Consider the following 13964-nt stretch of genomic DNA (forward strand, 5'->3'; position numbering starts at 1 on the left):
CTAGAGCAGACAAGGCCTTAATTTTGGAAGCAGACAGACAGTCTATATACATACTTAAACAATACCATTTACTTGAACCCTAATCCTGCAATTTTATCAATGTAGGCAGAACCATGCACCCATACAGAGCTTGGCTGGACTTCAATGGAGCTCTGCACTGGTGCCAGGATCTGCCCGAGTGGATTCTTTTGCAGCATTAGAGGTTTGAATTGTATCTTTTTTTAAAAGGTACAAACAACTTGGCGAGGGTAGAGTTTATGCCAAAGAACAGTTCAAACTTTCAGAAAAAATTGACACAAGAAACACGTTTTGGATTTTCAAAAAGAAAAGGAGTACTTGCGGCACCTTAAATTTGTTAGTCTCTAAGGTGCCACAAGTACTCCTTTTCTTTTTGCGAATACAGACTAACACGGCTGCTACTCTGAAACCTGTTTTGGATTTTGTAACCCTTTAGTATGGGGAAATTCCCCACAAAAGTCTATCATGTGGTATCAGCAAAAATAGTGAGATGCACAATTCCTGAACTCTATGCAAATATTTGCCACACTAATATATCTACTATAGCATGTCCTGTTATGCAGGAAGTGTGATAATCTGAATTTTTCATGTGACATGACATAAATAAAAGGAGTACTTGTGGCACCTTAGAGACTAACCAATTTATTTGAGCATGAGCTTTCGTGAGCTACAATGAGCTGTAGCTCACGAAAGCTCATGCTCAAATAAATTGGTTAGTCTCTAAGGTGCCACAAGTACTCCTTTTCTTTTTGCGAATACAGACTAACACGGCTGTTCCTCTGAAACCTGACATAAATAAAGTTCAACTATTATCTTCACCAAATGCTGTAAGTACTTTCTTCAAAACACGTATCTATATTAGAGCTTCCTACGATGCCCATATTAATATTGAAAACCATAACTTTACTCAAGTAAGTAGTCCCACTGATAACACAAACACTAAGTAGATCTAGGAAGGCAGATGCATGCATCAGGGCAGAGCTACTGAAGACAACGGGGCCCATCCATCTAGACCAGATCGCAGAAGTAAATTGTATGGGACAGAGTTGTATGCTCAATTTCGGCTTTCACATTTCCTTGCTTTTGAACATTTACCCTTGCAACTTTACCCTTATAGGAATTTAACCTTTGTGTGTGCTAGTTCAGAATATATTAGTAAATTATTTCATATTACAAAATATTATTCCACATTATAAAATATTATTCCCACCATGATTGGGAATCCAACTGCAATTTACATAAACTAGAGAAATTAATAATAGTATCAGAAGATAATTTGATACTTTTTTCCCTTCTGGAAGAGGAAACGTATTCTGTAAGTGATACTATTAGCGATCATAATTTGATGCCAAAGGATGTAATATACCTAAAACACATTCCTGAAGAGAAGGGCATGCATGGCCAATTGCCACTTTTACCTATTAAGATTTATTCAACTTTTGGCATACAAAAATGTAATGCCATGTATGTGTTCTAATGACCATAAATGGCTTTTAGTCATCAGAAGTGTCAGAGGAAGATAGTTCCTCTATAATTCAGATGAATAGTTACACACACTTAATACAGTTCTAATGTACATTTTCTTTATGAAAATATGTAGCAGATAATACTGTGATAGCAAAGTTCACTGTGAATTTAATGTCAGGTAACATAATTTTCTCTTATTAGCCCAGACTTCTAAGTTTACTACCTAACATAAAAAGTCCCAGAACAACAAACATGATTATAATAAAAAGAAAAGGAGTACTTGTGGCACCTTAGAGACTAACAAATTTATTTGAGCATAAGCTTTCGTGAGCTACAGCTCACTTCATCGGATGCATCCGATGAAGTGAGCTGTAGCTCACGAAAGCTTATGCTCAAATAAATTTGTTAGTCTCTAAGGTGCCACAAGTACTCCTTCTCTTTTTGTGAATACAGACTAACAGGGCTGCTACTCTGAAACCTACGATTATAATACACAGCCCCAAATCTATATTTTAATCTATGTTATTGAACAACAAATACACTACATCAAAGCTCAAACAGCTCCCCCCATGATAGTGATCATGACAAGCAGAACCCAAATCTAATTGATGAACCAAAGGGAGCCCCACCTTTTCAATCAGACTGCTTCAAAAACTGTTTTGGAATTTGTTTGCTCTTTAGGTCTGAGAGTCCCCTGTGGCTGACAAATTAAATTATTTATAACCCTTCCCAATCAGCAAGCTCTAACCAAACCATTTAACTTCCTTTTAGCAATAAACGGGGGGGATGACACAGTACTCTAGTACAGCAACAGCATCTACTGACTGCTACTTACTCTCCATATGATACATTGATTTCAGTTTGCCATCTGAATGCCAACTTGGTGAGGAAGGAATAAAATTGTGACCTGAGAACCCTGAGCCATTTGGGATGGAGGCCGCATGAATTTGCATTAATTTTAAGTTTTACAAGTATATCCCTCCCCCATTCCAGTGACGCATGATTTTTGTTGTATGTTTCAATGAAGACTTTTCGTTAAAAGAAAAGACAGAGGTTCCTAACTATCTCCCTTCACTCAACGAGCCCTAGAAACTAGCTGCTCCAAGCATGGTTCCCACTACAAATCAGATCACTTTTGAATACACCTGGAGCTCTTAGGGGTGCGTGGCCTGATTTAAAACACAAATCAAAACAAGTGAGCAAACACATCACCCATGGCGGTGGAGAGGTATTTCTCTTTCTGCCCCGTAAAACCCCTTCGTCACACCTGCTCCCATCTGTAAGGCCCAGCCGCTGGGTGCAAAAGGCAAAACAGGCAGGCTAGGAAAATCAGACACGATCAATAATTCAGACAGACCCCACAGCCAGACCCCCCGCGTTTCTTACCTTCCGACTAGCTCCTCCAAGAGACACCTTGGGCCTGGTTTTGAAATCCCCTTCAAAGCTGAACATGTTTACAGCTTATCCCATCTAGAGCGGCGTCCGTGCTGCCTCCCAGGCTGACGCTGCACAGGGGCAATGACCGGGGCTGGGGAAGGGGCAGTCGCTGCCCGTCCAGGGGAGGCACAAACCCAGGCACCCCGGTGCCACCCTCGCTGCCTCCCTCCCACTGCTGCCGCCGGGCTGCCTCCAGCCAGGAGGGGCCGCTCCCCCTCCCACACCGCCCCACTCGCCCCTCTCGCTCCCCCGCCTCCCCAAGCCCCCTCCTCTCTGACCACCAGCTACTGCTCCGTGCAGGGGAGGGGGGCTGGCTCGGCTGCTTCTCTTGCACTAGGACTCAGCCGGCTCCAGAGAGAAAATGGCCGCCGACCAGCTCCCTGTGCGCGCTCCCGCCGGCCAGCCAGTCGGCGCGCGGCCGCGCCGCAACCGCCGGGGACGCGCGCTGGCTGCCTCCAGCGCGCGCCCGGCCTCGAGTTGGAATTCGTGCCTGTCAGAGCCTGGCCCGGCCGCGGGCTGGGCTCGGCTGCGTGTCGCCCCTCGCTCGTGACCGCCGCCCCGCGGCAGCTCGCCTGCGGGCCGTTCTCGCAGACCGGCCACAGGCATGGCCGAGGGGGGCCGTGCCGTGGGTCCTGACCGAATAGAGGGAGCCTGTGCTCTAAGCTGGGCCGGCTCCTCGCTGCATCAGTCAGGGCCCTCCCTGCCCTCAGATCCATCTCCGCAGAGCCGCTCTTCCCCCGCAGCAGGCCGACCGGCCGCAGCCCCCCCCCGAACAGGCAGGCTCCTGACTGTCCCCAGGGGCAGTTGCCCGAACCCCTGTTCCCCGGGCACAGCTCAGTTTTCCAGCCCCCCAGGGTCTGAACCAGAATCCCTGTTACCCGAACGCATGGCACCTCATCCAGCACCCCAGTGTCACCGTAGCCAGACCCCCCTTCGCTAACCCTGAATGTCAGCTTAGACTGACCCTTCTGGTCTGAACCTAACGGTCGCATCCAAGCACCCCTGATCTGAACCCCGGTTATCCACGTTTCAGTTCCTCCAAAATGCAGTGGATTCGCCCAAAACCAGAATGTGTGTAGGGAAAATATTTTTGTCCAAAGCTACCACTAGTTAAAGGATTTAGATGCTTTTCCCTTGACAGTTAGATAAATGTGAGTTATCTTTATATAACTGAAGTCTACCAGAACCAGAACACTGAATCCAGACCGCTCTGAACTGTAGTGGAAAAGGTCAGCTCCAGATTCAAACTTAACTCTGACCTGTCGCCATAACAGGCCAAAGCACAGATTTGGTTCCAGTTGTGGATCTGAACTTTGCATATTTACATTGTCTAATTATTAGGACTGTTGATTAACCGCAGTTATCTCACACAATTAACTCAAAAAAATTAATCGCAATTAGTCGCCGTTTTAATCGCAGTGTTAAACAAGAGACTACAACTTGAAATTTATTAAATATTTTGGATGTTTTTCTACATGTTCATATATATCTTGTACTTTGTGTTGTAATTGAAATCAAAGTGTATATTTTGATTACAAATATTTGCACTCTGTTGTAGCAACCAGGCAAGGTACTAACAAACTTCAACAGGACTTTATTTTGAAAGTGGAAACCTGCTGCACCCTCGGTAGCTCTCACTTAGGCTCCTCAACTTCCCCGCCCCCCTTCCTGTTTCCTGTCCTTTCAGACTCCCAACAGCCAGTGCTCCCAGTTCTAATAATTACAAGCAGCATCTAAACACCACACACTGTAAAAATGATAAACAGAAGAAATAGTATTTTTCAATTCACCTCATACAAGTACTGTAGTGCAATCTCTTTGACCTGAAAGTGCAACTTACAAATGTAGATTTTGTTTGTTTGTTACATAACTGCACTCAAAACCAAAATTATGTAAAACGTAAGAGGCTACAAGTCCACTCAGTCCTACTTCTTGTTCAGCCAATCGCTAAGACAAACAAGTTTGTTTACAGTTACAGAAGATAACGCTGCCCTCTTTTTATTTACAATACCACCAGAAAACGAGAACAGGCATGTGCATGGCACTTTTGCAGCCAGCATTGCAAGGTATTTATGTGCCAGATATGCTAAATGTTCATATGCCCCTTCATGCTTTGGCCACCTTTCCAGAGGACGTGCTTCCATGCTGATGACACTCGTTAAAAAAATAACATATTAATTAAATTTGTGACTGAACTCCTTAGGGAAGAATTGTACATCTCCTGGTCTGTTTTACCCACATTCTATATATATTTCATGTTATAGCAGTCTTAGATGATGACCCAGCACATGTTGTTCATTTTAAGAACACTTCCATTGAAAATTTCACAAAACACAAAGAAGGTAGCAATGTGATTTCTAAAGATAGCTACAGCACTTGACCCAAGATTTAAGAATCTGAAGTGCCTTCCAAAATCTGAGAGGGATGAGATAGGGAGCATGCTTTCAGAAATCTTAAAAGAGCAACACTCTGATGCGGAAACTACAGAACCCGAACTACCAAAAAAGAAAATCAACCTTCTCCTTGTGGCATCTGACTCCGATAATAAAAATGAACATGCATCGGTCCGCACTGCTTTGGATGGTTTTCGAATGGAACCCATCATCAACATGAACACGTCCCCTGGAATGATGGTTGAAGTATGCGCATCTGGCACGTAAATATCTTGCAACGCTGGCTACAACAGTGCCATGAGAACACCTGTTCTCACTTTCAGGTGACATTGTAAACAAGAAGAGGGCAGAATTATCTCCTGCAAATAATAATGACTGGAGTACTGTCATGGATGGGTATAAACTGTTCAGGAAGGACAGGGAGGCCAGAAAAGGTGGGGGAGTTGCATTGTATGTAAGGGAGCAGTATGACTGCTCAGAGCTCAAGTATGAAACTGCAGAAAAACCTGAGAGTCTCTGGATTAAGTTTAGAAGCGTGAGCAACAAGGGTGATGTCGTGGTGGGAGTCTGCTATAGACCACCGGACCAGGGGGATGAGGTGGACGAGGCTTTCTTCCGGCAACTCGCAGAAGCTACTAGATCGCACGCCCTGGTTCTCATGGGCGACTTCAATCATCCTGATATCTGCTGGGAGAGCAATACAGTGGTGCACAGACAATCCAGGAAGTTTCTGGAAACTGTAGGGGACAATTTCCTGGTGCAAGTGCTGGAGGAACCAACTAGGGGCAGAGCTCTTCTTGACCTGCTGCTCACAAACCAAAAAGAATTAGTAGGGGAAGCAAAAGTGGATGGGAACCTGGGAGGCAGTGACCATGAGATGGTTGAGTTCAGGATCCTGACACAAGGAAGAAAGGAAAGCAGCAGAATACGGACCCTGGACTTCAGAAAAGCAGACTTTGACTCCCTCAGGGAACAAGATCCCCTGGGAGAATAACATGAGGGGGAAAGGAGTCCAGGAGAGCTGGCTGTATTTTAAAGACTCCTTATTGAGGTTACAGGCACAAACCATCCCGATGTGTAGAAAGAATAGTAAATATGGCAGGTGACCAGCTTGGCTTCACAGTGAAATTCTTGCTGATCTGAAACACAAAAAAGAGGCTTACAAGAAGTGGAAGATTGGACAAATGACCAGGGATGAGTATATAAATATTGCTCGGGCATGTAGGAATGAAATCAGAAAGGCTAAATCACACCTGGAGTTGCAGCTAGCGAGGGATGTTAAGAGTAACAAGAAGGGTTTCTTCAGGTATGTTGGCAATAAGAAGAAAGCCAAGGAAAGTGTGGGCCCCTTACTGAATGAGGGAGGCAACCTAGTGACAGAGGATGTGGAAAAAGCTAATGTACTCAATGCTTTTTTTGCCTCTGTCTTCACGAACAAGGTCGGCTCCCAGACTACTGCACTGGGCAGCACAGCATGGGGAGGAGGTGGCCAGCCCTCTGTGAAGGAAGAAGTGGTTCGGGACTATTTAGAAAAACCGACACATCATGATAATACAAGGCTCATCTGTTGGCCAAGGTTATTCCTGAAGAGGTGATTTGAGATATTTCCCATTATTGTTAATTGACAAGTCCAGTTGACGAATGTATGTTTGCAAATATTAATGATTTTTTGCACATGCCCTAGAGGCCACTCTAGATGTGTTTTTATAAAATGAAGGAAACTAACATAATAAATATATGTCTGCCTGTAACTCCATATATTGAATAAATTGCACTTACTGAAACTAGCTAAACATACAAGTGGTTTCTCTGTTTAGTTTCTTTTTAAAAAAATAAACAGAAAAGATCCACAAAAATATGTTGGTGTTATAGCTGAGAATTTAAATGCACAAAAGTCAGAAAACTCAACTTTACAGTTAACCTGAAAGATAAAGAATGGCTCATATTTTACACATAAACATAAGAGTTCGTGAATATACATCTACTAGCTAGTCCCCTTTGAGTATCACTAGTGTTCACTAATATGAATTCACTGGCTTTCCCTTGCCTTCTGTACCGTATTTCAGCTCCTTGTCTTCTGTATAACACATAATATAGTTGTTCCTTAACTCTCTGATCTTTTTTCTTTTTGCACATTCTTTGAGCCTTTTCTTTCTTTCCAAGCCACACAACAACCCCTTTATCTTCTCCCATCATTTTGCAGGAACTGGGATTATAAAGGGTTGCTCACAGGTCTGGTTTCATGAATAGAAGCCAATTGGTCCTTCATGAACTTATTCTTACTCTTTAGAAAAGATGCTACTGCTTGTGATTTCTTTGTTCCTAACAACACCAATATTTCTTTCCAGCAACATTTTTTTTTGAAAATAAAAATATGTTGTAACTCAGATACATTATGCTAAAAGGGGAGCACTTCTGTCTTTGATGTCCAAATTTTCTTTAAAACTTCAGTCTAGAATTCTTTACAGTACAAACAATCAGAAATTTTACCCTTAGAATTTTTTACCACAGCACTGTGACTAAGGCACATTCCATTACATCTATCATTACGCTATTGTTATTTATTCTTACATCATTGCTTATAAAGTTAGACAAAAAATTTCCAATAAAGTTTTTTTATCTGAAAATGTGCTGCACAGGAAAATATATTTTTTCCCCCTAGGCGACATTTCAGATTGAAAAGTTTTGTTTCCTGTTAATTTGAACTGAAACACTTCATTTCAAAATGTAAATTTGAACAGAAACGTTTCAATTTAAAATGTCATTTTAAGTTGAAATATCAATTCAAAACTAAATATATCTCTTCAAATCAACATTTTGTTTCAATCAAAAATGTCAAAATGTTGCTTTTTGGCATTCCAAATAAAAAAATTTCAGAACTTTTCATCCCCAAAAATATATGACAGTTCGACTTTTTGTCCCAATTTGGGATGAACACAGTGTCAAAATATTGTTAAGGCCTAAAATAGCAGTCCTTTCACAAATGAACAAGGCATCAGTGCTCAAGGTTGAAGTCAAGGGCATATAAAACAATACCAATCCTTGCTGGCCTGAAACAGGAGTGGAGCTATTCTCCCACACCTATATTCCTGTTGTTGGATCAATTGCTGTAGGAGCAGGGAAAAGCCAGTGTTCAAAGTCTAGAGTCAGATTCAAGCAAGACAGACTGCTCGGCTGCTGCTACAAAGCCATAGTCTTGCTGCTTTCTTAAATGGTCAGGCAGATTTCCGGAGTGCCACCATATGTGTGACCCCAGAGATTTACACACTAGTCAACCAACTGAAACCGTGCATTTGAAGTCCCAGTTTTCAGTGGGGTTTATAATTGTCTATAATCCATGAGTACCAGTCTTCACCGAAGTTTTAAAGAGTAAGGGTTAGATTCTGTTCCCAGTTGTACTTGTTTAAAATTACAGTAACTGCACTGAAATGAGTGGAGTTCCTCCAGATTTACACCTCTGAAACTGAGATCAGAATCTGGCCCCAAGACTGGGCCCTGAAAGAGGGTAGGACAGCTAGCAAGGGAGGGAAAACAGGATTCTTTCTGTGATCTTTTATCATGGTCACGTGGCAGAATTCAGACACAGGTTGAGGTCAATCTTAAGTGTACCCTAGGAATTTTCTTATATTACAGCAAATTATGAGAATAAAATAAAACAATAGTAATATTTAATAATACCTAACAGCTTTATAGCACATTACATTTTCAAAGCACAATACAACTGATTAAGAGCAGAGAAATACTTTGTCAAACCCACAATATTTTTCTGTAAAGGATGGGAAAATATCTCTATAACAGATACAAAGAACTGCCTAACTATTCTAATACATGTTGTTGCAAAAAATGAGAGGGATACTATCAGACCAACGTATTGTACACTTAAAAGTTAGGTTCTGTAAAAACAAGGTTTTGACAAGATCAGTAGAAATGTTTTCACAGAATTAAAAACAATCTAATGAATACCATTTTCCTTTGGACTTAAATATTCCCTTGAATTGTATAATGCATCAGAGCTAGGAAGTGATAGTGAGTATAATGAAAGTGAAACTTACTAGCCTATTTTCACTATTAGTGCTGAGCAAATAATCAGAGTTACTAGTGAAAAAGACATAAATTCAGTTATTCATATTTTTTCATTGCCTACAGTTAAGGCTGCTCGACCCTACACTCTCAGACACTGTTTTCAGTTGCTTATAACTTTGCCAAACTTTAACTGTTCAGGCTGAAGTTTTCCAGGTCAAGTGTTTGCCTCCAGCTGAATTTTTTTGGAAAGCTTCAGCTAAAAGATTCAGCCATTTCCAAGAGTGAGATCTGGGAAAAATACATTGTTTTGTGTATGTTCAAAAAAATTCATTGAGAAGTAGTAGAATCTCTATGCTTTGGATCAAGACCTAGAAATTTGTCAGGGTGATCATCCTGGCGCTAGGGATGTGCTTTTTGCCATCCTTCTGAAAATCCACTCAAATTTGACCAAGTCATAAACCCGTGAAAAATCTCAGTTTACAGGCACTCAGTAGAAGTTTGTTAGAATTTGGCAGCTTAAATTCGCTGAACAGTTCACCTCCATCTCCATCTCCTCACAGCTCCTATGTGCTGAGTGGAATGTACATGCACCATCCCCACAGTGCAACTAGGGATGCACCAAACCTGGGCCACAGGGGTTGAGCAGGGCTTTCCCTTCAGTTGCGCCGCTTGGTAGGGGTCATGTAGAAAAATAGTATGTAGTCATATAATTATCATCATTATCATAATGCATACACAAAAATGCATACATCTAGAAAGGAGGATAAAAGCCAACCAGAGAAGACTACAGTGGCACCTGAGAAGGAAGGAGAACCTGCTGCTCTTCAGGGAGGAGACTGCCTGCTGGGCACCTTGGATAGTACACAGTGCTCAGGTCCCCACCCAGGTCCCCTGGTTGCCTAAGTCAAGAACTGGGGGGAGGAGCGGAAAATAACAATAAGGTCAGAGAAGCAACAAGAGGGAAACCAGCAGGGGAATCTGCTTAACATCTTAGATGTCTATACACAAATACATGGAGCCTGGAGAATATACAGGAAGAACTGGAAGTTTTAGGACACAAGCTAAATTATGACTTAATTGGCATCACAGAGATTTGGTGGGATAAATCTCATGACTGGAATATTGGTACAGAGGAGTACAGCTTTTTCAGAAAGAACAGACAGAGTTCTTTCTGAAAGGGAGGAGATGTTGCACTGTACATTAAGAACACATACACTTGTTCTGAGGTCCTGAAGGAGCTGAGAGGAAGATCATTTGAAAGTCTCGGGTGAAGATAAAAGGGGAGGGGAGAGAAATAGGGGTGACATCATGGTGGGGGGTCCACCAAATCAGGAGTAGGAAGTGCACAAGGTGCTACTAAAACAAACAGAAATATCCAGAACACAAGACTTTAACTACCCAGATATATGTTGGAAAAGTAATATGGCAAAACAAAGAATGTCCAGTCAGTTCTTCGAATGTATGGGGACAACTTCTTGTTTCAGAAGGTGGAGAAAGTAATGGGGGAGGGAAGAAAGGGGAGGCATTTTAGACTTGATTCTGACTGACAGGGAAGAATTGACTGCAAATCTGAAGGTGATCATGAAATAACAGATTTCATTATTCTAAGGGTATGTCTAGACTGTAATGTAAGCCTAGGATTACTGGAACTTCCATCCATAGACCCTGGGTTTCCAAGCCCAGGGTTTGAGCTCCACATTGCATATTGACCCTAGGTTTAGACTTTCTGACCCAGGGCCCAAACATGGGGTTCCAGCATCCACACTGCAGTATGCATACCCTAGTCAAATCACCATATCCCAGAATTCCTAGGGCCCACACCAGCTGTGGCCACTCTAGCCCCTAGTTTGTGGTGCAGTGTGGGAAAACTTGACTGGCCACCCTACACGTTACAGGAAGTTGCCACAGCCTACCAAGTTCCCAACAGATCCTGCTGAGCTGTCTTTTGGGTCTGCACACTCCTGGCAACCAAAGCCGGCAACATGGAGGAATCACCATTTGAAGAGCTTCTCTTGCTTGGGCTTTCACTCCTGTTTCAGCATATGGGCAGAGCATCCATGAGCATTCAGAGCATCCAGAGCATTCAGCTGACAGTCTGGTGGCGGTTTTCTGACCAACCAAAGGCCTCTGATGGAGCAAGAGGAAGAGGAGGAGGACTGGAATATTGGTATAGAAGGGTACAGCTTGCTCAGGAAGGACCGTCAGGGAAAAAAGGGAGGAAGTGTTGCCTTATATGTTAAAAATGTATACACTTGGACTGAGATTGAGGTGGAAATAGGAGACAGACTTGTTGAATGTCTCTGGGTAAGGGTAAAAGGGGTAAAAACAAGGGTGATGTCATGGTAGGGTCTACTACAGACCACCTAACCAGGAAGAAGAGGTGGATGAGGCTTTTTTTAAACAGCTAACAAAATCATCCAAAGCACAGGACTTGGTGGTGATGGGGGACTTCAACTACCCAGACATCTGTTGGGAAAATAACACAGCAGGGCACAGATTATCCAGTAAATTCTTGGAATGTAATGGAGACCATTTTTTATTTCAGAAGGTGGAGAAAGCTACCAGGGGAGAGGCTGTTCTAGATTTGATTTTGACAAATAGGGAGGAACTGGTTGAGAATTTGAAAGTGGAAGGCAGCTTAGGTGAAAGTGATCATGAAATGATTGAATTCATGACTCTAAGGAATGGTAGGAGGGAGAATAGCAAAATAAAGACAATGGATTTCAAGAAGGCAGACTTTAGCAAACTCAGGGAGTTGGTAGGTAAGATCCCATGGGAAGCAAGTATAAGGGGGAAAACAGTAGAAGACAGTTGGCCGTTTTTCAAAGACATTATTAAGGGCACAAAAGGAAACTATCCCCCTGTGTAGGAAAGATAGAAGGTATGGCAAGAGACCACCCTGGCTTAACCAGGAGATCTTCAATGATCTAAAAATTAAAAAAATGAGTCCTACAAAAAATGGAAACTAGGTCAAATTACAAAGGATGAATATAAACAAATAACACAAGTATGTAGGGACAAAATTAGAAAGGCCAAGGCACAAAACGAGATCAAACTAGCTGGAGACATAAAGGGTAACAAAAAACATTCTACAAATACATGAGAAGGAAGAGGAAAACCAAGGACAGGGTAGGCCCATTACTCAATGAGGGTGGGAAAATAATAATAGAAAATGTGGAAATTTCATAGGTGATTAATGACTTCTTTGTTTCGGTTTTCACAAAGAAGGTTGGTGGTGTTTGGACATCTAATGTAGTGAATGCCAGTGAAAACAAGGTAGGATCAGAAGAGGCTAAAATAGGGAAAGAACAAGTTAAAAATTCCTTGGACAAATGAGATGTCTTCAAGTCACCAGGACCTGATGAAATGCATCCTAGAATACGCAAGGAGCTGACTGAGGAGATATCTGAGCCATTAGCGATTATCTTTGAGAAGTCATGGAAGAGAGGAGAGATTCCAGAAGACTGGAAAAGGGCAGATATATTGCCAATCTATAAAAAGGGAACTCAGGACAACCCAGGGAATTACAGACCAGTTAGTTTAACTTCTGTACCCAGAAAGATAGTGGAGCAAATAATTAAGCAATCAATTTGCACACATCTAGGAGATAATAAGGTGATAAGTAAGAGTCAGCATGGATTTATCAAAAACAAATCATGTCAAACCAACCTGATAACTTTCTTTGATAGGGTAACAAGCCTTGTGGATAGAGGGGAAGCAGTAGACGTGATATATCTTGACTTTAGTAAAGCTTTTGATACTGTCTTGCATGGCCTTCTCATAAAAAACTAGGGAAATGCAACCTAGATGAAGCTACTATAAGGTGGGTGCAAAACTGGTTGGAAAACCATTCCCAGAGAGTAGTTATCAGTGGGTCACAGTCATGCTGCAAGGGCATAACAAATGGGGTCCCTCAGGGGTCAGTTCTGGGTCTGGTTCTGTTCAATATCTTCATCAATGATTTAGATAATGGCACAGACAGTACATTTATAAAGTTTGTGGACAATACCAAGCTGGGAGGGGTTGCAAGTGCTTTGGAGATAGGATTAAAATTCAAAAGGATCTGGACAAACTGGAGAAATGGTCTGAAGTAAACAGGATGAAATTCAATAAGGACAAATGCAAAGTACTCCATTTAGGAAGGAATGATCAGTTGCACACATACAAAATGAGAAATGACTACCTAGGGAGGAGTACTGTGGAAAGGAATCTGGGGGTCATAGTGGACCACAAGCTAAATATGAGTCAAAAATGTAACGCTGTTGCAAAAAAAGGGAACATAATTCTGGGATATATTAGCAGGAGTGTTGTAAGCAAGGCATGAAAAGTAATTCTTCCACTCTATTTCGATCTGATTAGGCCTCAACTAGAGTATTGTGTCCAGTTCTGGGTGCCACATTTCAAGAAGGATGTGGACAAATTGGAGAAAGTCCAGAGAAAAGCAATAAAAATGAATAAAGGTCTAGAAAATATGACCTATGAGGGAAGATTGAAAACATTGGGTTTGTTTAGTCTGGAAAAGAGAAGACTGAGAGGGCACGTGACAACAGTCTTCAAGTTACAAGGAGGAGGAAGAAAAATTGTTTTTCTTCACCTCTGAGGATAGGACAAGAAGCAATGGGCTTA

At 42.1% G+C, this 13964-nt stretch overlaps 1 protein-coding gene across 1 annotated transcript in view; it reads right to left on the reverse strand.

Moving 5' to 3' along the window:
• Positions 1–3155, reverse strand: part of UBE3C (ubiquitin protein ligase E3C) — a 173717-nt gene extending 170562 nt beyond the window's left edge. Inside the window, exon 1 of the mRNA XM_048837621.2 lies at positions 2872–3155. Within this exon, the coding sequence (XP_048693578.1) occupies positions 2872–2937 (66 nt within the window). The 5' untranslated portion in view covers positions 2938–3155. The remainder of the gene's footprint in view (positions 1–2871) is intronic.
• Between the last annotated feature and the right edge of the window lie 10809 nt (positions 3156–13964).

Source organism: Caretta caretta, chromosome 2 (assembly GCF_965140235.1).
Source record: "Caretta caretta isolate rCarCar2 chromosome 2, rCarCar1.hap1, whole genome shotgun sequence".
Classification (NCBI taxonomy): Eukaryota; Metazoa; Chordata; order Testudines; family Cheloniidae; genus Caretta; species Caretta caretta.